At 43.7% G+C, this 27,772-nt stretch overlaps 1 protein-coding gene across 1 annotated transcript in view; it reads left to right on the top strand.

Annotated features, from left to right (window-relative positions):
• Positions 1-3,964: 3,964 nt before the first annotated feature.
• SSH3 (slingshot protein phosphatase 3) overlaps positions 3,965-27,772 on the top strand; it is a 116,498-nt gene continuing 92,690 nt past the window's right edge. The window contains exons 1-4 of the mRNA XM_063434981.1: positions 3,965-3,973; positions 10,408-10,486; positions 26,990-27,030; positions 27,164-27,323. Of these exons, the coding sequence (XP_063291051.1) occupies positions 10,424-10,486; positions 26,990-27,030; positions 27,164-27,323 (264 nt within the window). The 5' untranslated portion in view covers positions 3,965-3,973; positions 10,408-10,423. The remainder of the gene's footprint in view (positions 3,974-10,407; positions 10,487-26,989; positions 27,031-27,163; positions 27,324-27,772) is intronic.

Raw genomic sequence — 27,772 nt, 5'->3', positions numbered from 1 at the left:
CGCCGGACGTCATGGCACCCCCCTAGTCAGTGGCACCCGGGGCGGGCCGCCCCCTCCGCCCCCCCCTTAGTACGCCACTGGGTACTTGTTAGAAGGAGCTAGACATAAGATTCTGGTTATAACCGATCATAAAAATCTATCCTATATCGCAGACGCTAAAAGGTTATCCTCTCGACAAGCTAGATGGTCTTTATTTCTCTCACGTTTTCAGTACATAATCACATACAGGCCTGGATATCGAAATGTCAAGGCTGATGCTATCTCCCGCCAGTACGAACCTGTAGATTCTATTACCTCCACTCCTGAACCCATTGTACCTACAACTAATATAATAGCTACTACCCGTTTGGTTATTTTGTCTCTTTTTCTTGACGGTATCAAGTCATACCAATCCCAAGCACCCCCTGGGACTCCTATTGGTAAGCTATACGTAAAAGTAAAAGACAGAAAGAAGTTGTTAACTTTATTTCACACAGCCAAAACGGCTGGTCATCCAGGGGTTACCAAGACTTACAAGGGTCTCCTCCAACAGTTTTGGTGGCCCTCACTCAAAAAAGACGTGGTAGATTATGTGCAGGCTTGCCGTGTCTGCACACAGTGTAAGTCCCCTAATGTTAAACCCCTGGGACTCCTTATGCCCCTATTTGTAAACAAGAAACCGTGGACACACTTATCCATGGACTTTATTGTGGATCTTCCTTCATCTGATGGACAGACAGTAATTTTGACTGTAACTGATAGGTTCTCCAAAATGGCGCACTTCATTCCGCTTAAGAAGCTACCTTCTGCGGTTCAGTTGGCTCAGGTGTTTGCCAAAGAAGTGTTCCGCTTGCATGGTATACCACAAGATATCGTATCTGACAGGGGCCCTCAGTTTGTCTCTCGGTTTGGGAGGGGCTTTTGTGCTGAGATGGGGGTCTCCTTATCGTTTACTTCCTCCTATCATCCGCAATCTAATGGAGCTGCCGAACGAACAAATCAGTCTGTGGAGTTGTATTTACGCTGTTTCACGAATGCACACCAGGACAACTGGTCCCATCTCCTTCCCTGGGCTGAATTTGCCAGGAACACTGTGTCTCATTCTTCTACTGGCGTAAGTCCTTTTATGGTGGCTTATGGGTTCCAACCCGCTGACCTTCCCGGTGTGTTCTCCGACAAGGGAATGCCCGCTTTGGACAAGCACCTCGCCACCTTACGGAAGATGTGGGATCAGGTCCATGCTGCTCTTTGTCGTGCTGCTGCTACTCAAAAGAGATTTGCTGATCGTCGTAGGTGTGCGGCTCCTTCTTATGCTCCGGGTGATAGGGTTTGGTTGTCCTCTAGGAATCTCCGCCTTAGGGTTCCCTCGATGAAGTTCGCACCCAAGTTCCTTGGTCCCTATAAGGTGTTGCGTAGGGTGAATCCTGTGTCCTACTCCCTGGCCTTGCCTCCTTCCATGCATATACCTAACACCTTTCACACCTCCCTTTTGAAGCCCTTGCTCTGTAATCGGTTCTCTGGGTCTCTCAGGCGTTCCGATGCCCTCCGCGCGGTCTCTAGTGACGTGTATGAGGTGGCTGCTCTCCTTGATTCTCGTTTCTCTCGAGGTCGGTTGCAGTATCTGGTTGATTGGAAGGGTTACGGCCCTGAGGAGCGGTCGTGGGTTTCTGTCTCTGACTTGGACGCACCCTCTTTGATCCGCTCCTTTCATGCGCGGTTTCCTTTGAAGCCTTCGGCTTCCCGCCCTCTGGGCGGTCCTCGAGGGGGGGTTATGTCAGGGCTCCGTGGGCAGCGGTGAGGGGAGGCTGCAATCCTCTCGCAGCACTCACCCTCGGTCCGTCGCTGCCCGCGGTCCCCCCTCCTCTTACCGGTCGGCGAGTGGCGTCCTCTCCCCTTGACACGCCGCTCGCATCCTCTTCTCCTCCTCCCAGCGGCAGCATGTCTAACGCTGCACGCTGGTAGCCGGCGCTGATATCAGTACGCCGGGGTCGCTCACATGACCCGGCGTTAAAGCGACAGTGCAACAATCACAGTGGGGGGTATAGAAACTGCTATGTTTCACTGAGGGTTAATCCAGCCTCTAGTGGCTGTCTCATTGACAGCCGCTAGAGGAGCTTCTGCAATTCTCACTGTAAAAATCACAGTGAGAAGACGCTGAACGTCCATAGGAAAGCATTGAGTAATGGGCGGTTTGAATGCGCGCGCGGCTCTTGCCACGAATGCGCATTTGGAGCTGAGAGGCGGAGAGATCCCCAGCGCTAAGGATGTCCGGTGCTGGAGAAAGGTAACAGATGCATGAACAGATGCATACACACTAGCTAACAGACACACACATTTACTGACACACACTCACTATCAGGCGCACACAAACTAACACACTCAGTAACAGACACACAGACACACACTCTAACACTAAAACACACAGTCTAACACACACACACTCTCTAACACTAACACACACACACACACACACACTAACACTAACACACACACTTTTTAAAAAAAAAATGTAATCCCCCCAGCATCTTTACCTTAGGGAGTGCTGAGGGGATTCCCTGGGGTCCAGTGGGGCTGCCCGGCAGCCGGTCATGCAGGCGCGCGCGCAAGGGAGCACTCTCCCCTGAATGCTCCCTCTTCAGCTCCCTCGCGCGCCGCGTACTGATGCTGGAGTCTGAAGATGACGTCATCTTCCGGCTCCGGTATCAGTGCGGTGCGCGAGGGAGCTGAAGAGGGAGCACTCAGGGGAGAGTTCTCCCTCGTGCGTCCACCAGCCTGCCTGCCTGCCCGCTGGGTGACACCAGGGCCAGTCCTGAGGTGGCCGGCTCCTGGGCCCCCCAGGAGAAGAGGCTGGCCACAGTGGGTACATACCAGGTCGCAGGGCGGCAGGGCCCCCTGGTGGGCCGGGCCCGGTCACAGCTGCGACCCCTGTGACCCCGGTATGTACACCACTGTCCACATGCCTAAGATTTGACTTTAACTCATGGTTGACATACAAACATACCCCACCATCCTTCTTGTTTTTCCTATCCTTCCTAAATACTGTGTACACATTTAACTGCCCAGTCATGTGTCTCATCCCACCATGTTTCTGTTATGCCTATTATATCATATTGTTTAATGTATGCTATTGCCTCTAGTTCCCCATTTTGTTATATAGGCTCCTTGCATTAGTAAGCATACATTTAATACTGTCATGAATCAAGTGTGCTTTTTGCGAATTTTCATCAATATTACATATTACATATTACCGATTTTAGTTCTCGACGACCAAGTCCCGCTGCCTCTTTTCGTGCAAACAAGATGGCCGCCGTTTTCTGTTCCACGTGGCATTCGGCTATACCAGGGGTAGGCAACCTTCGGCTCTACAGATGTTTTGGACTACATCTCCCATAATGCTTTTACAGCCATATTGCTGGCAAAGCATCAAGGGAGATGTAGTCCACAACATCTGTAGAGCCGAAGGTTGCCTACCCCTGGGCTATACGAACGGCGGCTGCCCAGAGAGCGCTTAACAGACGGTTCTCTTTGAAGTTAATGAGCCAGGAGGGTGGCCAGTGTTCGGTAGTTTTAAACTGCCGAACCAATACATCCAAAACCAACGAAATGTTGCAGAAAAGCACGAACGCAGAAGAAAATGCAGAAACTCTATTTTCTTCACAGTACCCAAGCGCAAAATCGTCCCAGTGCTCTAAAAACCCCAAACCCTCTTACCTGCACCAAGACTTCAGCCACGCATTGACCTCTCTAATCTCCTGCTGCCTTTCTGCTGTAGCACGCGGCACAGGTAATTTTTCTGAAAATATTACCTTGGATGTCCTTTTCTTTAGCTTACTTCCTGGTTCCCTGAACTCATTCTTTAGGACCTTCCATTTTCCTCTGACTTTGTCATTGGTACCAATATGGACCATGACAGCTGGGTCATCCCCAGCCCCTCTCAGTAATCCCTCCACTCTGTCGGCAACATGCCAGACCTGAGCACCCGAGAGACAGCAAACTGTCCGGTTGAAATGATATGAGTGGCAGATTACCCTATCTAATCTCTTGATAATAGAGTCCCCTACCACCACAACCTGCCTAGACTTCCTTACCCTCTCAACCCCACCAGTACTGGAGGGGCTGTTCCCACGGCTGTTAGAGGGAACAGCTTCCTGCAGTACAGCTACTCCTGAACTGATGCTCCCAACATCTTCATTCAAACCTTTGTTATGTAATTGCTACACTAATCCTATCTTGAGGCCTTCCTCTATTCCTGTGAATGGACAGGAGGAGTATGAGGTTAAAACTATTTTGAATTCCAGGGTTTCTCATGGTAGGCTGCAATATCTTGTAGATTGAAAAGGTTATGGTCCTTAAGAGAGATCATGGGAAGATTCCCGGGATGTACATGCTCCTCGTTTGGTCTATTCTCACCATGCTCGATTCCCTGATCGGCCTGGTCCTGCCCGCCCAGTGGGGGCCAAGTTGCTCATAGGTAGGGGCCAAGGGGGACCCTATCTCCACTGTATATTTGCATAGCCCCCACTCGCTAGTTAATAGATGCCCCACTATGGGGCCCACTTGTTGGAAGGGGAGGAGGAGGTTTACAACAGGCTGCTCACTTTTTAGTAGACATGCCCCTACTCATGGCATAGCGAGGAGGGGCATTGGAGAGATTTCAATCTCCCTCATGCTATTATGGCGGTCATATTGATCCCCATAGAGTGAGGGATGACATGGGGGGGACTTAGGAAGTGGCGGGGAGCACTGTTCCCTGCCGCTTCTATTTTAAAATTTTACAAGGAGGGAGCTGCGCGCCGGTAGCTCCCTCCTTGTAATAAACTGAACGAACAAATGAACACTGTTATTCGGTGTTTGTTTGTTCGTCTTAAATTTCTATTCATTCCTTCGTCTTTCTGATGAATGAATGGACGAAATTCCTGTAGTGTTTAACTGGGCATACGCGTGAATTTCACAGCACTATCTAGTGTGGGCAGATGACGTGTCCCACAGGGACTTCATCTACCCACACAAAGATGTTGGCGCCTAAGATCTAGGTCCAGGCACAAAATAAAGATTAAAAAATAGGGAATATGGGGGGCCTAGGGGTATTTGGGGATGAGTAGGGGGACAATTAGATTTAGTGGAGTCGGGAGGGGGGTTAAAAAAATAAAGAAATAAGAACAAAAGATTCCCCAGCAATCTTAATGTAAAAGAAAAAAAGAGCTTTGCAGGAATTAGGAAAAATAAACAGATTATTATTAAACCTACTGCTGACTATTTAAATGAATGCCACAGGCAATTAAGGGATGAAAAGGTTTATAAAGTTTTAGAAAAAGGATCCCACTAAAGATCTTCAAGAGTCACTGGATGCACTTTTGAATAGGGGAAAGAAGACTGGCGTCCTAAATGATAATGAATTTAAGTTTCTCAAAAGGAATTTCCCAGGCTGCCAACCTTCTGCACCCTACCGAAGGTACAATCTGTGGAGTGGAGTGGTGTGGAGTGTGGAGTTGTCCTTTAACACAGTGAGGGAGTCTTAGCAGGCATGGCATATGCATAAGGCTATCCTAGATATAAGTTAAGGCCATTGACTAAAATGAGCAATGAGCTGAAGTGGTCTGGGTGCCTATAGGGTCCCTTTAATATACTTGTATAGATTTCTACTGGTGTCTTGCTATATGCTATATAGCGGTGTTTCAACAGAAATCACGTTTTTGTCAAGCAGTTTCTACTGTTTTCTTATGATATCGTTGGATTCTGTTGAAATCTCATGATAAAATATTTTTATGAAATACTCAGAAATAACAGAGCCACTTTAAGATGCTTTAGCTGTTATTTCCTGTTGTGTCAGTTCCTTTTGCTCAGTAACAAACAAATATCTAGTTTTGCATCAGATGGCATTTGGCATAAAGTGCTTTGTGTCAGAAAAATGGCTTGTTTCTTCTGCTGCTGTTAGCAACACAGAGTTAGTAGATGTAGCAGTTCCTTTAGCTCAGTAAAATAAACAAGTACCACATTTTGGATCAAATTGCATTATGATATTATAGGTTTCCAATTAAATGAACAAACACAAATAACTTTAGTTGTCAGGAGTGTGTGTTTTCTTGACAGTTTATGATTGTGCCAATTTCAGTAAAAATGGGCACTTTTGTAATTGGGGGCAGAAACAATTCCATGCGCTCCGGACTGGGAAGAAAATTCGGCCCGGGCATTTTTTTATTACAGTGGCCCACTAAAAAGGAGGCGGCGGCGGGGCCAGATAGGGTGTGCTTTGTCATCACAAATGACAAGCACGCCCCATCACAAAGTGAGCATGTTGGTTCAATGCTCTTCCAGGGTAAACCATGTGCAGAGCTCTGCTGAAGAGCTTTGGCATGAGAAAAAGACCCTGTATTTGTTCTGCACAGCGCAAGCAAATTTAATAACATGCTTGCACTGTGTTTGCTTGAAATTTGTCTCTGGTGTCTCCATAGTTGGGATACCAGGAGACAAAAATGCTAGGAAAGCATATTGTGCAGTGTGTGTGTGTATGTGTGTGTGTGTGTGTAAGGGGTGTAGTGTGTGTGAGTGATGGGTGCTGTTTGCGTGAGGGTGCTATGTGTGTGATGGTGCAGTATGTGTGTGCTGTGTGTGAGTGGGTGCTGTATTTGCGTGAGAGTGCTATGTGTGTGAGTGGGTGCTGTGCTTGCTTGAGTGGGTGCTGTGTTTGCGTGAGGGTGCTATGTGCGTGTGAGGAAGCTGTGTGTGAGGGTGCAGTGTGTGCGTGTGAGGAAGCTGTGAGTGTCAGGGGTGCAGTGTGTGTGTGTGTGTGAGGGTGCTGTGAGTGTCAGGGGTGCAGTGTGTGTGTGTGAGGGTGCTGTGAGTGTCAGGGGTGAAGTGTGTGTGAGTGAGGGTGCAGTGTGTGTATGTGTGTGCTGTGAGTGTCAGGGGTGCAGTGTGTGTGTGTGTGCTGGGAGTGTCAGGGATGCCGTGTCTGTGTGTGTGTGTGCTGGGAGTGTCAGGGGTGCAGTGTGTGTGTTGTGAGTGTCAGGGGTGCAGTGTGTGTGAGTGGGTGCTGTCAGTGTCAGGGTTGCAGTGTTTGTATGTGTGAGGGTGCTGTGAGTGTCAAGGGTGCAGTGTGTGTGTGCTGTCAGTGTCAGGGGTGCAGTGTGTGTATGTGTGAGTGAGGGTGCTGTGAGTGTCAGGGGTGCAGTGTGTGTGTGTGTGCGCTGGGAGTGTCAGGGGTGCAGTGTCTGTGTGTGTGTGTGTGTGTGTGTGCTGTGAGTGTCAGGGGTGCAGTGTGTGTGTTGTGAGTGTCAGGGGTGCAGTGTGTGTGAGTGAGGGTGTTGTGAGTGTCAGGGGTGCAGTGTGTGTGTGAGTGAGGGTGCTGTGAGTGTCAGGGGTGCAGTGTGGGGGTGTGGGTGCTGTCAGTGTCAGGGTTGCAGTGTGTGTATGTGTAAGGGTGCTGTGAGTGTCTGGGTGCCAGATCCACCTAGGATTAACCCTTTCTGCTGTAAACATGCAGTTTCAGAGAATGTTTACATATGGGCTATGTTTACATATGGGTTAATCCAGCCTCTAGTGGCTGTCTCATTGACAGCCGCTAGAGGCGCTTCCGACTGTGATTTTCACAGTGAGAAGACGCCAGCGTCCATAGGAAAGCATTGAGAATGCTTTCCTATGAGACTGGCTGAATGCACGCGCGGCTCTTGCCGCACATGCACATTCAGCCGATGACGAGGAAAGGAGGAGGAGAGTCTCCTCTCCATCCAGCTCGGTGGGAGTGGGACCCTGAGGGTGGGGGCACCCTCAGGGCACTATAGTGCCAGGAAAACGAGTATGTTTTCCTGGCACTATAGTGGTCCTTTAATGGAACAGTCATATGGTCTGTGAGGAGGTAGAGTATTAGACGGAGTCTTGCTAAATACTTCTTTAAAGCCTTGGTATTGTATAGGGATCTCGGGATTTTGATGTGTACTAGTGGGTAATTCAATAGTGCCCACTCTTTTGGCGACATGCAATATGCACCTTTCATTACAATCTGTACCCCATTCTAATATTTCCCCATTAGCCCAGTCAATATGAGGGTTATGCTTGCTAAGCCATGGGAATCCTAATATGATAGGACAAGAAGGAGATGTAATCACCTGAAATGTAATCTTTTCCTTGTGTAAGGCACCAATGGAAATATTATTGGATAAGGTTTCATGCGTTATCAATGGTTGTGAGAGTGGTCTCCCATCAATAGCTTCAACACCTAGTGGTGATAGTCTCTCTTTGATAGGTATAGTATTACCCTTGACAAATTGAACGTCGATGAAGTTTCCAGCAGCACCTGAATCCATCAGGGCTTTGCATGTCTACCAGGGCTTAGTCCAGTCTACCTCGGAAGCTAGGGTACGAAATTCTATGGCATATTCCGAGATAGACCGGTTCCCTTGTCTGATATGCATCAGGGCAGTAGAGGCGTCATCCCCTCTGCCTAAAGGTTCAAACGTAAGTTTGAATTCCGTAAGGAACTCCTGGTAATTGTGTGCCACACTCCTACTACTCTCCCATAATGGATTGGCCCAAGCTAAAGCTTTAACTTTTAACTGATTCATTAGGTAACCAATTTTAGCTCGGTCTGTGGGAAAATATCCTGGTGAGGCCTCAAAATGATACTCCATTTGGTTAAGAAATCCCCGGCATTCTTGAATATTACCATCAAAATGCAGGGGAGGAGATAGTAGGTGCCTTGTGTACTATAGGTGGAGGTACATAAGGTGGAGGTGAGGCCGCAGGTGCGCTGTTTGGGTAAGAAGCGTACTGAAGGCCTGGGCAAATTGATCCATGCAGTGATCATTATCCTCCAGTTTCCTTTCGCAAGCAGCTATGTGCTTACACAATTCTACAGGATCTATGGCCATGTCGTAATGTCAGGATTACAGTATGATCCAGCACGTAGAATTGTGTAACACAGAGGACTGATAGGTAACGTATACTGGACCTTAGAATGACCAGACTAATGTAACAAAGAAAAGTCAGGAATATCCTAGGTCAAGGGATACAGAAAGAGACACAACGATAAGGAATAGCCAGGGGTCAGGGATGCCAGAAAAGAGGGAAGTCAAAAACAATGCCAAAGTCAAATAACCAGAATTACAAGAATCAATAACGTGCTCTCGGACAACCACAAGGAAAACCACAACAGGGCACTGAGCAGGATGAGAACTGGGCCTAAATACCCCTCCTTTGGGTCTGATTGGGTGATCCCAAAGGCAGTAACCAGGTTCCCATTTGCATAATTGCTGCTCAGCACAAACCCTGTTGTGGATTTGATTGCTGCTCGGCACAACTTTTCCTGTCAGGACAGTAATGTTGTTCGGCACAACTTTTCCTGTCTGAACAGTAAATTCCATTAATCACATTTTTACAAGCGGATGAATACGGGACATGGGGTCCTGTGTGATTTTACTATGATTTTGGGGTATTTTTGTATTAGGCACTCTGCATCCTTGAGATAATTAGTTTAGCGAGCAGCAACTCAATTATCTCCTGGACACAGAGGCGTCTGGACGGGCACTGTATGTAATGAATAGAGACCCCATGCTGGGCTTTGTGCATAACAGGCTGCATTCAGCTCAATAAAAAGTTGTACTGCCAGAACTATGTGTCGTCTAGTTACTGGTGGGAAAGTTATAATCACTAACCAGTGCTTCTTCTAGCTAGAAGGAGGAATAAGCAGAGATATCCAGTTTGAATATTGGAGCTCTGCTACAAGGGGTTATCGCACAGGCATGGCAAAGCGCCATGCTACAACAATCAGCATCTCCTCATAGAGATGCATTGAATCAATGCATCTCGCTTAACGCCAGTGCTGCCCACTATGCAGCACTGACAGAGGAAGTAGTTCTAGTGGCCTTTGGAGGAGTGGCCAGTGGAGGTATCCCTAAGCTGTAATGTAAACACTGCCTTTTCTCTGAAAAAGCAGTGTTAACATGAAAAAGCCTGCAGTGACTGACTATAGACACCATAACGACTGCATTAACATGTAGTTGTTCTGATGACTATAGTTTCTCTTTAATTAACCTATCTACACTTCTTTAAAAAACAACACTATTTATATCACATTCTCTCTCTTTATCTATATATCTCTTCATTTCAGACATGCCCAGTTTCCCTTTTTGGGGGGAGGGAGGATATTAGAGCTATCAGTGTGCACGTCAGATATCTGAAGACACCTCCTTCCTCTGGTGGGGCAGCATGTTGTTCCTTAAAAGTAACTTATCAATTTATTCCTTGTCCGGGTTGTGTCCTCCCGCCCACCCAAACCCTTCCCTCCTTCTAGGGGAATGTCTGGCCGGTCTCGGTGCACTCTGCTTGCATACCTCTCTCGTGGCCACACCTTCAATGGGCTGTCTCACACAGGCTTCCTGATTTCTACCAGTAAAGTTGAAAGCAAAGAAGAGACTTCGAGTAAACTCTCACCGAGAGACAGGCCACCATGGCTCTTGTGACACTGGAGCTGTCTAACCTGGAGGGGGCTGCAACCCCCTCACAGGCAAAGGTAAGAGGGATGCAGGAGAACTGGTTGATATTCCCCCAAATCTGGGTCCCTCCCCCCCCCCACCATTGCTCCTCTGGTATTTTAACCCAGTAGGTACTAAGGGGCCATGGGGCCCTGAAGAGGTTTTGAAAGAATGAATGTATATTATTAAATAATGTGTGGTTCTATTACTATTTGTTTTTGTGTCCTGTTATTTATGCAAATCTGTATTTTTCTTCTTTTTTTTTTCCTTTTCTAATTTATGCAATGTATTCCAATATGAGTACACGGCAGACCGTGTCAGTGCTATGGAAAGTATTTATACTGAATATTACTACTTTAGGTAGCAATTTAAAGCCAGCACACAATATGAATGCACACAGTTTAAATATTGACATTATTGCAAATATTGGGTATATTGACTTTTCTCTATGCTATCTAGTTATGTATACAATCTAGAATTCGTGTAGACTAGTGATTCTAGGAGTGAACCTGTCATGACAAGTTTTCTTTAAAGGGACATTCCATGCACAAACATATATTTTATATTTCATTGCCTTTTGGCTTAAATCATTTAGTTGTTTTGCAACAGTGTGTATCTTTTATCCCAACGTTCTCTATTGAAAAATACTTGTTCCTGCTTACTGTACCTATTTAAACTACCTTTCCTTGGCTGCATTATGCCCCCCCCCTTTTCTGACTCTCTCCATGCTAACCTGTAGTTTGTTGTAATTGTCAACAGGGAGCACAGCAAAGTGTTTTTTTTTTTGTTGGAGCTGTATTTCAACTTGACAGCTTTCAGAAGTAGAAATTTAAGAACTGAACTGCAAATCCTGTAAGCCTCCACTGAGCAGATGTGCACAAAGTAGTGGGTTGCTCCTTCTATGTACTGATAGCAGACAGGTAATGTGATAGATTTATAGGTGTAATTCATGTCACGTGTATGCCAGTGACTGTCACATTTCTAAGCTCTGTAGAGCCTGCTAAAGTGAGCCTGTCATGACCGTTTCACATTTGCACACAACTACTGCTAAAGCAATAAGTATATAATTTGACATAGGGATAGTTATATATTTAAAACAGAGTGTAGCGAGATAATAGATCCAATATTCCACGCTAAGTTTGGTCTTAAAGTTCTAAAGTGTAAATAAAGTGCAATCAATAATACAGTGCAAAGTCTTTCAAGTGTTATTAACATACATCTGTGTTATACAATCTGCACTATTGTACATTATTTTTTGTCGTTGGTTCTAATGTCTGTGGAAACGTTCACCTGCTGCTAAGTATTGCAAAATATAACACTATTTTTGTATGTTTTGTATTGGCACCTTTGAAGGAGACCCTTTCTGATGCGGGCACTTATATGCAAATTTTAAACATTTGCTTTGGTTTGCACTGATTTGTATGTTAAATCACTGTTTTTCCCAAACTGGCTTATATTGACACTTTATAAGTATACTCAATATTGAAATTGGCACTCATACATGAATTATTGTTTCTGTGTATTTGTACTTATTGTTGATTGCACTTGTTTTACACTTTAGCACTTTAAGATCAACTTTAGAGTGATTTTTGGATCTATTAAATTATATTACTTTTGTTTGGTGTTAGGCAGGCACTTGGTAGTGATCAGCATCGGAATACACTTTTAATTTTGTTTTAAGAAGATAAAACTTGGGTGCCGTTTATATACATTTCACGATTTCTATAGTTATAGACTTAATTTTTGTAACAGCAGACATAGTTCATTTTTGTACTTGCTGGATATGTACAAAACTTTTAAATCAATTTGTAAAGGGATACTTAAGCCCCCTTAAGCTTTTCAGCTTGCTAAAGTGCTTTATGTAAGAAAAGTGTGTACCCTGTTGCCATTTTTGAAAAAAAATAAATGTGCATTTTTATTAATTAACCTTGTTACAACCTCCTGGCTGTCAACCAGACAAATGAACGTGATACTTCCTAGTTGTTTAGCTCAGTGGAGCTAAACCGAAGAGTCAGCCAATTGCTCAGAGTACCTGCCTTGCAAAGACTTCTCAATGAATAGTCTGTATTTGAGCAACCACGGAAAGTCTGGGCTGGGAACTAGGTGAGGTCGTGCAAAGGCTTCACACAAGCGATACCCAGCATTTGCAAGCTAATTTTAGATATACCTCTTTTAGATATAATGAATAAACACATAACTAAATATGCATATTTTCATGAGGGTATATCTACTACTAAATAGTAATTTGTAGATTTGTAACTTTTTATTAGCCCAGTGTATCATCCATGAACAGTTTAAGCCCACGTCTGTGTACCAGCTGATTGATTTAGACCATTAGCTGACCAATCTAAGCCATTCAGTGGCACCCCTGCTTGATGATACCATAAGAACTTAAAGGGACACTATAGTCACCAGAACTACAGCTTATTGGATTTGTTCTGGTGAGTAGAATCATTACCTTCAGGCTTTTTGCTGTAAATACGGTCTTTTCAGAGAAAATGCAGTATTTACATTACAGCCTAGTGATAACTTCACTGGCCACTCCTAAGATGGCTGTTAGAGATCCTTCCTGGGTCATGGCTGCCTAAAATGCATTCAAACATTCAGTATCTCCTCCCTCTCCCTGCAGACACTGAACTTTCCTCATAGAGGAATTAATCTCTATGAGGAGATACTCATTGGCCAGGGTTGTGTTTGAATTGCGCTGGCTCTGCCCCTGATCTGCCTCTGTCAGTCTCAGCCAATCCTATGGGGAGGCATTGTGATTGGATCAGGCCACCACTTCTGATGATGTCAGCAGACAGCTTGTTTTTCTGAGGCAAACAGCATGCAGAGTTACAGCTTCAGGCTTGAATACAAGTAAGATTTTACTATTTTTATGGAGGCATGAGGGGCCCAGGGTGGCTAGATGGTGGTTTTAACCCTATAGGGTCAGGAATACATGTTTGTGTTCCTGATCCTATAGTGCTCCTTTAATTTTGATGTTATGTTGCCCAAACCGGTCCTTTAACCCCTTAAGGACACATGACATGTGTGACATGTGACATGTTATGATTCCCTTTTATTCCAGAAGTTTGGTCCTTATGGGGTTAAATGCAATCCCCTGCAATGCAACTGGTGTATAGAACATGCCCCTGCAGCCTCCCTGCTCAATCCTCTGCCATTTAGGAGTTAAATCCCTTTGTTTATGAACCCTAGTCACACCTCCCTGCATGTGACTTGCACAGCCTGCCATAAACACTTCCTGTAAAGAGAGCCCTATTTAGGCTTTCTTTATTGCAAGTTCTGTTTAATTAAGATTTTCTTATCCCCTGCTATGTTAATAGCTTGCTAGACCCTGCAAGAGCCTCCTGTATGTGATTAAAGTTCAATTTAGAGATTGAGATAAAATTATTTAAGGTAAATTACATGTGTTTGAAAGTGAAACCAGTTTTTTTTTTTTCATGCAGGCTCTGTCAAGTGATTTAACTCCTAAATGACAGTGAATTGAGCAGTGAAATTGCAGGGGAATGATCTATACACTAAAACTGCTTTATTTAGCTAAAGTAATTTAGGTGACTATAGTGTTCCTTTAATCTTGCCTTTTGCCTCCTCCTTACACTGGTTTGATAGGAAACACTTCCCTAAGCAGGACAAGCTTTTTCCATGAGGTAGACATGCTGATTTAATTGCCAGCACTTCAGCATTTGGAATTGATTGAACTCTGTTCCTATACTTTTGCTGTACACATTGTTCTAGTCTGAAGTGTTCCTTTAACTTGTGACATCTCCTAAAGCAATTAATATACACTGCTCAAAAAAATAAAGGGAACACTTAAACAACACAATGTAACTCCAAGTCAATCACACTTCTGTGAAATCAAACTGTCCACTTAGGAAGCAACACTGAGTGACAATCAATTTCACAAGCTGTTGTGCAAATAGGATAGACACCAGGTGGAAATTATAGGCAATTAGCAAGACACCCCCAATAAAGGAGTGGTTCTGCAGGTGGTGACCACAGACCACTTCTCCGTTCCTATGCTTACTGGCTGATGTTTTTGTCACTTTTGAATGCTGGTGGTGCTTTCACTCTAGTGGTAGCATGAGACGGAGTCTACAACCCACACAAGTGGCTCAGGTAGTGCAGCTCATCCAGGATGACACATCAATGCGAGCTGTGGCAAGAAGGTTTGCTGTGTCCGTCAGCGTAGTGTCCAGAGCATGGAGTCGCTACCAGGAGACAGGCCAGTACATCAGGAGAAGTGGAGGAGGCCGTAGGAGGGCAACAACCCAGCAGCAGGACCACTACCTCAGCCTTTGTGCAAGGAGGAGCACTGCCAGAGCCCTGCAAAATGACCTCCAGCAGGCCATAAATGTGCATGTGTCTGCTCAAACATTCAGAAACAGACTCCATGAGGGTGGTATGAGGGCCCGACGTCCACAGGTGGGGGCATTTGCCAGAGAACACCAAGATTGGCAAATTCGCCACTGGCGACCTGTGCTGTTCACACTGAGCACATGTGACAGAGTCTGGAGATGCCGTGGAGAACGTTCTGCTGCCTGCAACATCCTCCAGCATGACCGGTTTGGCAGTGGGTCAGTAATGGTGTGGGGTGGCATTTCTTTGGGGGGCCGCACAGCCCTCCATGTGTTCGCCAGAGGTAGTCTGACTGCCATTAGGTACAGAGATGAGATCCTCAGACCCCTTTGTGAGACCATATGCTGGTGCGGTTGGCCCTGGGTTCCTCCAAATGCAAGACAATGCTAGACCTCATGTGGCTGGAGTGTGTCAGCAGTTCCTGCAAGACGAAGGCATTGATGCTATGGACTGCCCCGCCCGTTCCCCAGACCTGAATCCAATTGAGCACATCTGGGACATCATGTCTTGCTCCATCCACCAACGTCACGTTGCACCCAAGACTGTCCAGGAATTGGCAGATGCTTTAGTCCAGGTCTGGGAGGAGATCCCTCAGGAGACCATCCGCCACCTCATCAGGAGCATGCACAGGCATTGTAGGGAGGTCATACAGGAATATGAGGGCCACACACACTACTGAGCCTCATTTTGACTTGTTTTAAGGACATTACATAAAGGTTGGATCAGCCTGTAGTGTGTTTTTCCACTTTAATTTTGAGAGTGACTCCAAATCCAGAACTCCATGGGTTGAAAAATTTGATTTCCATTTTTTTATTTTTGTGTGATTTTGTTGTCAGCACATTCAACTATGTAAAGAACAAAGTATTTCAGAAGAATATTTAAAGGGACACTATAGTCACCTGAACAACTTTAGCTCGATGAAGCAGTTTTGGTGTATAGAACATACCCCTGCAGCCTCCCTGATCAATCCTCTGCCATTTAGGAGTTAAATCCCTTTGTTTATGAACCCTAGTCACACCTCCCTGCATGTGACTTGCACAGCCTGCCATAAACACTTCCTGTAAAGAGAGCCCTATTTAGGCTTTCTTTATTGCAAGTTCTGTTTAATTAAGATTTTCTTATCCCCTGCTATGTTAATAGCTTGCTAGACCCTGCAAGAGCCTCCTGTATGTGATTAAAGTTCAATTTAGAGATTGAGATAAAATTATTTAAGGTAAATTACATGTGTTTGAAAGTGAAACCAGTTTTTTTTTTTTTTTTTTTTTTCATGCAGGCTCTGTCAATCATAGCCAGGGGAGGTGTGGCTACAGCTGCATAAACAGAAACAAAGTTATTTAACTCCTAAATGACAGTGAATTGAGCAGTGAAATTGCAGGGGAATGATCTATACACTAAAACTGCTTTATTTAGCTAAAGTAAATTAGGTGACTATAGTGTTTCTTTAATTCATTCAGATCTAGGATTATTAGGTTATTTTTGTGTTCCCTTTATTATTTTTGAGCAGTGTATAATTTTGCTTAGTCATAAGTTTTTTTTATATATTTAATTGCTGTAGGTAGGGGTTTAACTAGGACCACTGGGCACCCCTTCTTCGCAATATACCTGAGTGAGATGTGTGTGTGGTGGCTGGCTGTGTGTGGAGTTTTCTGGGAATGAGGCTAGTGTGTGTGTGTGCGCGCGTTAAAAAATGTTGTTTTTTGGGGATTTTTTTTTTTTTTTAAATTAAGAATAAAGATCCACCCTTGGAGCACTTATTAAGTGGCATTGCACAGTTTTGAATCTATGTGGCTTTAATTGGGATCGTTTGGGAGTTTTTCTGATACAGTTTTAAACCATTGTCAGTCAGACATTAGATGCTTCTGAAAATATCTTGTGTGTATCTAAAAGAGGCTCTTAATTTATTTTAAACCTGCAATGCAATGGGTTGTGTGGAGGCAGGTTTAAAGGGATATCTTCTAGAATGTTGCTGCCTGAAGATATTTTAACGATTAGTGTAGCAATCACAGCTTGAAATGGAAGATATGGGAAGACTCTGTATCATTCTGACAAGTCCTACCTTATAGGAGTCTTTAGTGAAATGGGTCCATATACATGCAAACAGAACAACCACCATAGGTAGACTGCTGTCAAAGTCAGTGGCAATGTACAGGGATTCCTAGAAGTCCTGTAGGAAGAACACAGTCCGTACCTTTGTGCTGTATGATTTACTTTGAGAAGCCATAAGATCCTTTTATTGTTGTAGCTGAGCCAACTGTGTTTTCTACCTAGAAAATTCTTGTGAAGTGGTAACGTTGACTGGCTTCCCATTTTTAAATAAGAGATTACTTAAAAGAGTAAGATAAGGCCAATGTATAAAGTAAATTCTTTTGCCTATTCTCCAACACACCTGATATACAATAAGGTAGGGTATTCTTTTAAATGGGAAGGAGACAACCCTGGTGGCTGGCACAACAGCACTATGAGATGGCAAATTACAAAGTAAGAAACTCCTTTCTGTTTCTGTACATACATCTGATTCACATGATATCATAAACTTGTTATCAATATTTATAAAGCTCCAACATACTCCACAGAACTGTAAAGACAGTATTTATGGCCCTGTTTGGCCCTGTTAAACAAGTATATAAATACCAACACTCAGAGTATGACCTTAAATAGATAATTAATAGACGTGTTACTGGTCCTAAGAGGTGGTCGGACTTCAAGTAGAACAATTTTAAAGAATAGTCCAGGCAAGCCAGAATCAAAGGACTCAAAAATCCGATGGTTACATATAGAAACATAGAATGTGATGGCAGATGAGAACCAGCCCATCTAGTCTGCCCAGTTTTCTAAATACTTTCATTAGTCCCTGGCCTTATCTTATAGTTAGGAAAGCCTTATGCCTATCCCACGCATGCTTAAACTCCTTTTACTGTGTTAACCTCTACCACTTCAGCTGGAAGGCTATTCCATGCATCCACTACCCTCTCAGTAAAGTAATACTTCCTGATATTATTTTTAAACCTTTGTCCTTCTAATTCAAGACTATGTCCTCTTGTTGTGGTAGTTTTTCTTCTTTTAAATATAGTGTCCTCGTTTACTGTGTTGATTCCCTTTATGTATTTAAATGTTTCTATCATATCCCCCAGTTCTCGTCTTTCCTCCAAGCTATACATGTTAAGATCCTTTAACCTTTCCTTGTAAGTTTTATCCTGCAATCCATGAACCAGTTTAGTAGCCCTTCTCTGAACTCTCACTAAGGTATCAATGTCCTTCTGGAGATACGGTCTCCAGTACTGCATACAATACGCCAAGTGAGGTCTCACCAGTGTTCTGTACAATGGCATGAGCGCTTTCCTCTTTCTACTGCTAATACCTCTCCCTATACAACCAAGCATTCTGCTAGCATTTCCTGCTGCTCTATTACATTGTCTGCCTACCTTTAAGTCATCAGAAATAATCACCCCTAAATCCCTTTCCTCAGATGTTTCTGTACTCTGCCCTTGGGTTTTTACGTCCAAGATGCATTATCTTGCACTTATTCACATTAAATGTCAGTTGTCACAACTCTGACCATTTTTCTAGTTTAATTAAATAATTTGCCATTTGGCTTATCCCTCCTGGAACATCAACCCTGTTACATATTTTTGTATCATCCGCAAAAAGACATACCTTACCATCAAGACCTTCTGCAATATCACTAATAAAAATATTAAAGAGAATGGGTCCAAGTACAGATCCCTGAGGTACCCCACTGGTGACAAGCCCATGCTTTGAATATACTCCATTGACTACAACCCTCTGTTGCCTGTCACTCAGCCACTGCCTTACCCATTCAACCATAGGCGTGCGCACGGGGTGTGCCGGGTGTGCCTGGGCACACCCTAATCCCCGCGGCACGCCTATGTATTGAGACCGGCAGGGGAGATCTCAGGATCCCCCCTGTCGGCTCATGCAGAGCCGGCGCTATCCAAACGCCGGCTCTGCTCTTAGCCTCCCTCCCCACCGAGCCACATGCAGGAGAGGACCGGCGGAGCTCTTGCCAGCAGCTCCGCCGGGTTCCTCTCGCGAGCGGCAACGCTCAGATCTCGCGAGAGTGAACTCTAGCCCCGCAGGCTAGAGTTCACTCACCACCGGACCACCAGGGAAGGATGGCAGAACAAGGATCTCCCCTCCCAGGCATAAGGTAAGAAGGGAGGGGGGATATTAACTGATCTGCCCCCACCTCCACTGGACCACCAGGGAATGTAGCAAGGAACAAGAATCCCCCCCTCCCCACATAAAGTAAGAAGGGAGGGGGGATATTGAGTAATGTACCCCCTCCTCCACCCCCCACAATCACCCACACACACATACAGCATCCACACACACACATACAGCATCCACACACACACATACAGCATCCACACACACACATACAGCATCCACACACACACACATACAGCATCCACACACACACATACAGCATCCACACACACACATACAGCATCCACACACACACATACAGCATCCACACACACACATACAGCATCCACACACATACAGCATCCACACACACACATACAGCATCCACACACACACACATACAGCATCCACACACACACACATACAGCATCCACACACACACACATACAGCATCCACACACACACACATACAGCATCCACTCACACACACACACAGCATCCACTCACACACACACACAGCATCCACTCACACACACACACAGCATCCACTCACACACACACACAGCATCCACTCACACACACACACAGCATCCACTCACACACACACAGCATCCACTCACACACACACAGCATCCACTCACACACACACAGCATCCACACACACACACACACAGCATCCACACACACACACACACAGCATCCACTCACACACACACACAGCATCCACTCACACACACACACAGCATCCACTCACACACACACACAGCATCCACACACACACACACACAGCATCCACACACACACACAGCATCCACACACACACACACACACAGCATCCACACACACACACACACACACAGCATCCACTCACACACACACACACACAGCATCCACTCACACACACACAGCATCCACACACACACACACACAGCATCCACACACACACACACACACACAGCAGTGTATGTGTGTGTGTGTATATATATGTGTGTATGTGCTTTAGGGTGCACACCCATATGCAATAGGCTGCGCACGCCTATGCATTCAACAATATTGGAATCCAAACTTAAAGATTTCAGTTTATTGATAAGCCTTCTATGTGCAACAGTGTCAAAAGCCTTACTGAAATCTAGATGAGCAATGTCTACTGCACCACCCTGATCTATTATTTTAGTTACCCAATCAGAAAACTCAATAAGATTAGTTTGGCATGATCTTCCTGAAGTAAACCCATGTTGTCTCTGATCTTGAAATCCATGTGACTTCAGATGTTCAACAATCCTATCCTTTAACATGGTTTCCATTACTTTCCCCACTACTGAAGTAAGGCTTACTGGCCTATAGTTGCCCGACTCCTCCCTACTATGTTTCTTGTGAATGGGCACAACATTTGCTTACTTCCAATCTTCTGGGACTACTCCTGTTAACAATGATTAAGCTCTTTTAATAACTTTGGGTGTATTCCATCAGGCCCTATTGACTTATTTGTCTTTACTTTTGACAGTTGAAATAGAACCTCTTCCTCTGTAATTATAAACAAAGCTAACAAGGATACCAGAATACAGAATAGTCAAATGGAGAGTTTATAATTGATTGTTGAGACAAGAGGTAGCAGGGGGGATTTGAAAGTGTTTGCCAGATAGCTTTAAGGAGCATTTGCAACATCTGTTGAAAGGATTTTGTAAAGCATCAAAACCACTTATCTTAAAGGGACACTAAAGGCACTACAAAAACTTAATTTCATTAAAATGGTTATATTGTTTGGAGTCCACTGGCATTGCCCCTCCATTCTGTGTTAAACCATTTTCAAGCAGTTTAACATTGAGTCCTTTGCCATCCACAGCCTGGCCCGCAGTGGGGAATTGGCTAAAGCAGAGATTACAACCTTCCTTCTTGCCAAATCTATTCATAGTTGGCTGAAAAGTGACTTGCAGTCATCAAGCTCAGCCTTTCTCCCACCTGTGTTTTTTTTTGAAAGATGACCGGTTGTTGCCTTGTTTTCTCTGGAATTGTTTTTGCGTATCTCCTCGTGGCCGACCGGTCAATACTTCATTTAAATGGCGTTCCCAAAACAACAAAGGGATCTGAGCGATATTTCGACAAAGTGGGCGCTCAGATCCAAGCTATTTAGTGATGTGACTTTTTTGGGGGTGTTTTTGAAATATTGTATGTTTTCCTGTATCTGAGAGATAATTGAATTATAGTTTTCTCACGCAATTATCTCTCAGAATCCAAGGAGGGAAACCATTGTATTTTTTTATATGGAGACCCCATGCTAGGGGTCAGCGCATAAAAGCCGTGTGTGGCCAAACTAAAATCAGTTGACTCCCAGAACTAGATGTCGTCTAGTTGCTGGGGAGAAAGGATCTTGGATTACTACAGTCTTGGATTAGCGGAGATACCTATGCTATGTCTTAAACACCTGTGTAGGTGTACTAAACTAAACAGATTTAAATTTAACCTTTCATCATAACTAAAATCTTTCATTCCTTTCATTGATTTTGTAGCCCACCTCTGTAATACACTTTTCAGTGCCATAATATCCTTCATTAGAAAAGGTGCCCAAAGTTCCACAGCATATAACGTTGCCATTGACATATTAAAAAGGCAAAACAATATGTTCATCCTGAGAATAATGTCCCCTTTTATCCATGACAATACCCCACTGGCTTAGCAACTGTTGAATGACATTGTTGCCTAGTTTGTCTTTAACAATCCCAAATTCTTCACACATGTTGTTTTCCCTAATTCACTACAATTTAGGATATAAATGTTGTGCATTATTTAACTGGATGTGCATTACTTTGCATTTTTCTACATTAAATTTAATCTGCCATTTGAGTGCCCGGTTCTTCAATCGTTCTAAGCCAATGTTCTATCCAAGAATTTTCATCCTGGCCAATTTCTTTTGAATTGAACATTAATGTATTTTGTGGAACTGTATTGAATGCCTACCAAAATCCAAGTAGATCATATCCACTGCAACACCCCCTGATCTAAACTTCTACTTACCTCTTCATCTAATGCAATTGTTAGTTTGACCTGACTTATAATTCATAAAACCTGATTGTAGCGGAGCCCTAGTTCTGACCAGGACGTTCCTCCGCTGGATCACCTAGAGTAGAAATCAAGAACCAGATATATTATCCCCAGTAACTGGACAACACACAGTTCTAGGAGTACAACTGAAGTTTATTCTGCCATACACGGCTTTTATGCACTGGCCCCTAGCATGGGGTTTTCACATCAAGAAATAAGGGCTTTCTTCCAAGAGCATTTGTGTTTGAGAGATAATTGAGCTCAAATTAGGATAACTCCATTATCTCTCAAATACAGAAACTTGCAAACATATTTTACAATACCCCAAAAATATACAAAAAGAATACAGGAACCCCACAAAAAATCACATTCCCAAATACCCCCAATCTGAGTGCTCAGCTTGGTTTGGTAGAATGAAAGTTCTGTTCGCATAAAGTTTTGACCGACTGGCCATGAGGTGATAGCCCAAAACAGTTCCAGAGGAACCCTAGCTGTTATGGTGCGAATGCTCCCACCCAATTAGTATTTCAAATCTCCCGAATGTTGTTTGTCTAGATGGTCGGGAAGTTGAAAGGGCAGCGGTACCGAGTCTGCCCTGGTTCGAGGAGTCGCATGACTGAAAAGTTAGTACCAGGTGTTCAACCATGTACCACTGCCTGTGTTCGGGAGACAAAATGTCTGCCATTCCGTGAACCACGTGCGTTCAGTTATACGAATGGCGGACACCCAGGGAAAGCACTCAAGCTAATGTGTCAAGTTATTAATTTATGGTTTACAGCCAGGGGAGATCAGTGTTTGCTGGGGCATAACAAGGGGGCCACACACCAGTCATTCGGGAGACGAACAAGGGGGTACGGACAACCGAACACCAGGGAATGGAGTATGCTACAATGATTTTTAATAACAATCTTCTCAATTAATTACTGAATATTATCCCTTAATAACCCTTCAAATACTTGCACAGCCACAGATGTTGATTCTATAGGAACCAAATCTGCCTTTCCTCTGGTACAAAAGGTAATAAAATAATCCTGCAAAAGGTTCACTTATTACCACACTTGACCTCTTAAGTACTCATGGGTGAATACCATCAGGCCCTTCATGAGCCTTGTTTACATTAACTTTCTTTAGTTGCTGCAGCACCTTGTTTTTTGCTAAAAACACCTTGCATATCTCTGGACATAGGTTCTTCCTTGAGATATACTGAAGAAAAATAACGAAGTATTTAAAATGTCTGCATTTTCCTGATCTTTAGTTACTCACACACCCAATTCAATGCACTTACACTTTAATTTTATGATTTATTTATTTTTGTTTAGCATTAATGTAGTAATAAAATCATAACCGCAATGGGAATTGTGATGGTGTCGAGAACGCAGTTTAGTGGACGGAGCCCAAGATGCAGATAGGTGCTGAAGGCAATAAACCAAGTTCGCAGTACCAAAGGATCAGACGAAGAGACTAGTCGGGGAAGCCAAAGGTCAGGACAGGTGGCACAGGTTCAGAAGCGATGATACAGGCAAGGGTCAAAATCAGGAACAGAATCAGGATACAAAATGAAAGTCTCTGAAGGTCTTTACACAATCAGAAGCACAGTACCACTGAGCGAAGAGTGTGCGACTTATATAGGGGAAGTGGGTGGTCTTGTTAATTGAGGTTCCACCCTAGTCTCCACCTCCTGTACCTTTTTAAAAAGCTTTTAAAAATTCACCTTCTGTGTGGTCGCACGTGGAAGCAGCGGCATTCTCACGAACAGTTCTTTCTGTGTTCAGGAGCCGGCATCCGTACGAACGGAGTTTGCCTGCAGTATAGGTGAGTAGCGTTCGCATGGAGTTCTTCCTTCTGTATCGGGTAAGTGGAGTTTGTGTGAACAGAGGTGCTGTTCGCATGAACGTGAGGGGTCGGCATGGTTGATTGAACAAACTGCGCTGCCTAGGGGATTGCGCTCCGACACGGAGTCCTCGTGGAGTGAGAGACGCGGCGTGGGTAGGTGAGTGTGGGAGCAGAGGTCCTGATAGGCTAAAAACAAAAAGAATTATAAGTAGTACCGCACTCTCAAATAACAGAATTAGAGAAATCTATATTTCCATTGCAAAATGTTTTATTTCCCAAAATTGTTGTACATACTCATAGAATCAAATGCCTTACACATAATGTGATAAACACGTTTAATGTGCCACACAATTATTAAATGCATCTATTTATTTTTTTCACAAATTAACCTGGGAATTCTACAGTTATCACTCCGACTTTGTGCAAATATATACAATATTGCAAAGGAATGAGCTTATAATAATGTAGTACAGAATGAATCACAACAACAGTGACTTGCAAAAGTATTCACCCCCATTGACTTTTTACCTATTTTGTTACATTATAGCCTTAAAGAATCACTATAGGGTCAGGAACACAAACCTGTATTCCTGACCCTATAGTGTTAAAACCACCATCTAGCCCCCCTGGGCCCCTCATGCCTCCATAAATATAGCAAAATCTTACTGTATTCAAGACAGAAGCTGTGGATCTGCATGCAGTTTGCCTAAAAAAACAAACCAGCAGTCTGCTGACATCATCAGAAGTGGTGGCCTGATCCAATCACAATGCCTCCCCATAGGATTGGCTGAGACTGACAGAGGCAGATCAGGGGCAGAGCCAGCGCAATTCAAACACAACCCTGGCCAATGAGCATCTCCTCATAGAGATTAATTCCTCTATGAGGAAAGTTCAGTGTCTGCAGGGAGAGGGAGGAGATACTGAATGTTTGAATGCATTTTAGGCAGCCATGACCCAGGAAGGATCTCTAACAGACATCTTAGGAGTGGCCAGTGAAGTTATGTGGTAATGATTCTACTCACCAGAACAAATTCAATAAGCTGTAGTTGTTCTGGTGACTATAGTGTCCCTTTAAGTTCAATGTTTTATTAATCTGAATTTTATGTAATGGATCAGAACACCATAGTCTAAGTTGGTAAAGTGAAATGAGAAAAATATATAAAACTATTTTTTAGAAATAGAAAACAGAAAATTGGCACGTGTGTATGTATTCACCCCTTTTGTTATGAAACCCATAAAAAGCTCAGAAGTCACATAATTAGTGAAATGATGTTCACTTGTGTGCAATCTAAGTGTCACATAATCTGTCATTACATATACACACCTTTTTTGAAAGGCCCCAGAGGCAGCAACACCTAAGCAAGAGGCACCACTAACCAAACACTGCCATGAAGACCAAGGAACTCTCCAAACAAGGGACAATGTTTTAGAGAAGTCAGGTTTAGGTTAGCACCATCAAATCTATCATAACCAAATGGAATGAACATGGCACAACAACAAACTCACAGACCAGGCAGGGAGGGCATTATTCAGCGAGGCAGCACAGAGACCTAAGGTTACACTGGAGGAGCTGCAGAGTTCCACAGCAGAGACTGGAATATCGACAATAAGCCTTGCGCTCCATAGAGTGGCAGAGTGGCCAGAAGAAAGCCATTACTTTCAGCAAAAAACAAAATGGCACGTTTTGAGTTAGCGATAAGGCATGTGGGAGACTCCCAAAATGTATGGAGGAAGGTGCTCTGGGTTGATGAATGTAACTTTTCGGCAATCAAAGAAAACGCTATGTCTGGCGCAAACCCAACCCAGCACATCACATCACCCAAAGAACACCATCACCCAAAAACATCCCCACAGCATGATGCTGCCACCATCATGTTTCACTGTGGGGATGTTTTTCAGCAGCCAGGACTTGGAAACTGGTCAGAATTGAGGGAAAGATGGATAGTGCTAAATACAGGGATATTCTTGAGCAAAACCTGTACCACTCTGTGCGTGATTTGAGGCTAGGACAGAGGTTCACCTTCCAGCAGGACAATGACCCCAAACACACTGCTAAAGCAACACTTGAGTGGTTTAAGGGGAAACCTGTAAATGTGTTGGAATGGCCTAGTCAAAGCCCAGACCTCAATCCAATAGACAATGTGTGGTCAGACTTAAAGATTGCTGTTCACAAGCGCAAACCATCCAACTTGAAAGAGCTAGAGCAGTTTTGCAAGGAGGAATGGGCAAAAATCCCAGTTGTAAGATGTGGGAAGCTCATAGAGACTTATCCAAAGCGACGAGGAGCTGTGATTGCTGCAAAAGGTGGCTCTACAAAATATTGACTTTACTTTACTTTTTTTGTTATTTTGTCCTATTTGTTGTTTGCTTCACAATAAAAAGAAAACACAACATCTTCAAAGTTGTGGGCATGTTCTGTAAATTAAATGATGCAAATCCTCAAACAATCCATGTTAATTCCAGGTTGTGAGGCAACAAGAAATGCCAAGGGGGGGGGGGGGGGGGTGAATACTTTTGCTAGGCACTGTATTTCATGAAGAGGCACTTTAATACAAAGGGACGCGCACTCACTGACTGCAAGGGGGGCTTCCTCTTTCAATTAGAAAGAACTATAGCTCACTTGCAGTGAATTTTCTCAGTGAAAAGAATTTGATGTAATCCCTCCTCATTTAAAGGAACATTATAGTCACCCAGAACCCTTTTTTTTATTTTTATTATACATGCAGGAATATGTCCCCGTAAAAGGTTGCGAAACACTAGCATAGAGAATGCGTACAACGAAGAAATGCAACAATAGTTTAAGTTCTCTTCAGCCTTGCAGTGTGTACCCTGGCTGTGCCTGGACTAAACTGAATGGAGATGTCCTACTGTAATATAATTTTAAAAAGAAAATCCATCATTTGATAAAGAGGTTAAAAGAAGTTTATAGTTAATCTTCTATGTTTTATGCAGTGGTGTAAATTCCAGAGAAGCGATTGTTCCCCTTTCAGTTATTGATAGTCACAAATGCTTGTGAGTTGTATTGGGCCTCAGGATTTCTGTATTTGTTTTGTGCTTAGTTATTCCTAAAAAAACATATCAATTTAATTATTACAATGATCACATACAATTAACGACTATCTTGTTTTTACAATTTTAAATAGAATGAAGATGAGAAAAGCAAAAGGAAACGAATGCAGAGAAGGTGAGCGTAGATAGAACTCCTCTGTCTCTGTTTATCTAGCTCTCCAGTTCTTAATTTTTTTTTTTTTTAAACAAATTTTCACACACACATATATATATATATATATTTTTTTTTTTTTTTTTTTACTTTTCAGGCAGAGTTTTGTCATGGTCAAAGGGGCTGCTCTCCTCTTACAGGAAGAGGGAGAACCAGAAGAGGTTACAGATTTCCCTTCAACATCGGGCCCCAGTGAACAGCAGCTCCATCTGCAGGCTATGCTGAGATTACTCCGAGAAGAAGACACACTAAAATTGGTGAGAACTGTGTCCAGTGTTTATGAAAAAGGAAGTACAGATTTAGTTTTGCGGAAGAGTAGCACAATAGTATGGTATTCTGAAATAAAACAAAACTGGGATCTTTTTGAATTTGAAGACTTCACAAGGTGATACATCTACTTACATGTTGGCATCCCAAGCATGAGAGTGATTGTAGTTCTACTTACCTGAATCTCTGTCTACTTCACAACGCTGTCTTATTCTTGGTTACAGTCTTGGCTCCCTCCAATGAAATACCACTTTCATGGCACTGCTCTAGCCAATTCTGTTTAAAAGTCTCTGGTGGATATGGTTCTAAGCACACAAGTTGTGAGGGTGTTTGTTAAGGACTGTCGACACGTGATTTATTTTTCCACTTTATTTATTTAGGTCAGCCACCATGTATTAATATCTGACTGTAGAGCGGTTTTAACTATATGTGCTCTTAA

The sequence above is a fragment of the Pelobates fuscus genome, chromosome 10, assembly GCF_036172605.1.
Source record: "Pelobates fuscus isolate aPelFus1 chromosome 10, aPelFus1.pri, whole genome shotgun sequence".
Lineage (NCBI taxonomy): Eukaryota > Metazoa > Chordata > Amphibia > Anura > Pelobatidae > Pelobates > Pelobates fuscus.
The sequence above is the reverse complement of the archived record's forward strand: the minus strand, read 5'-3'. Positions and strand labels throughout refer to the sequence as shown.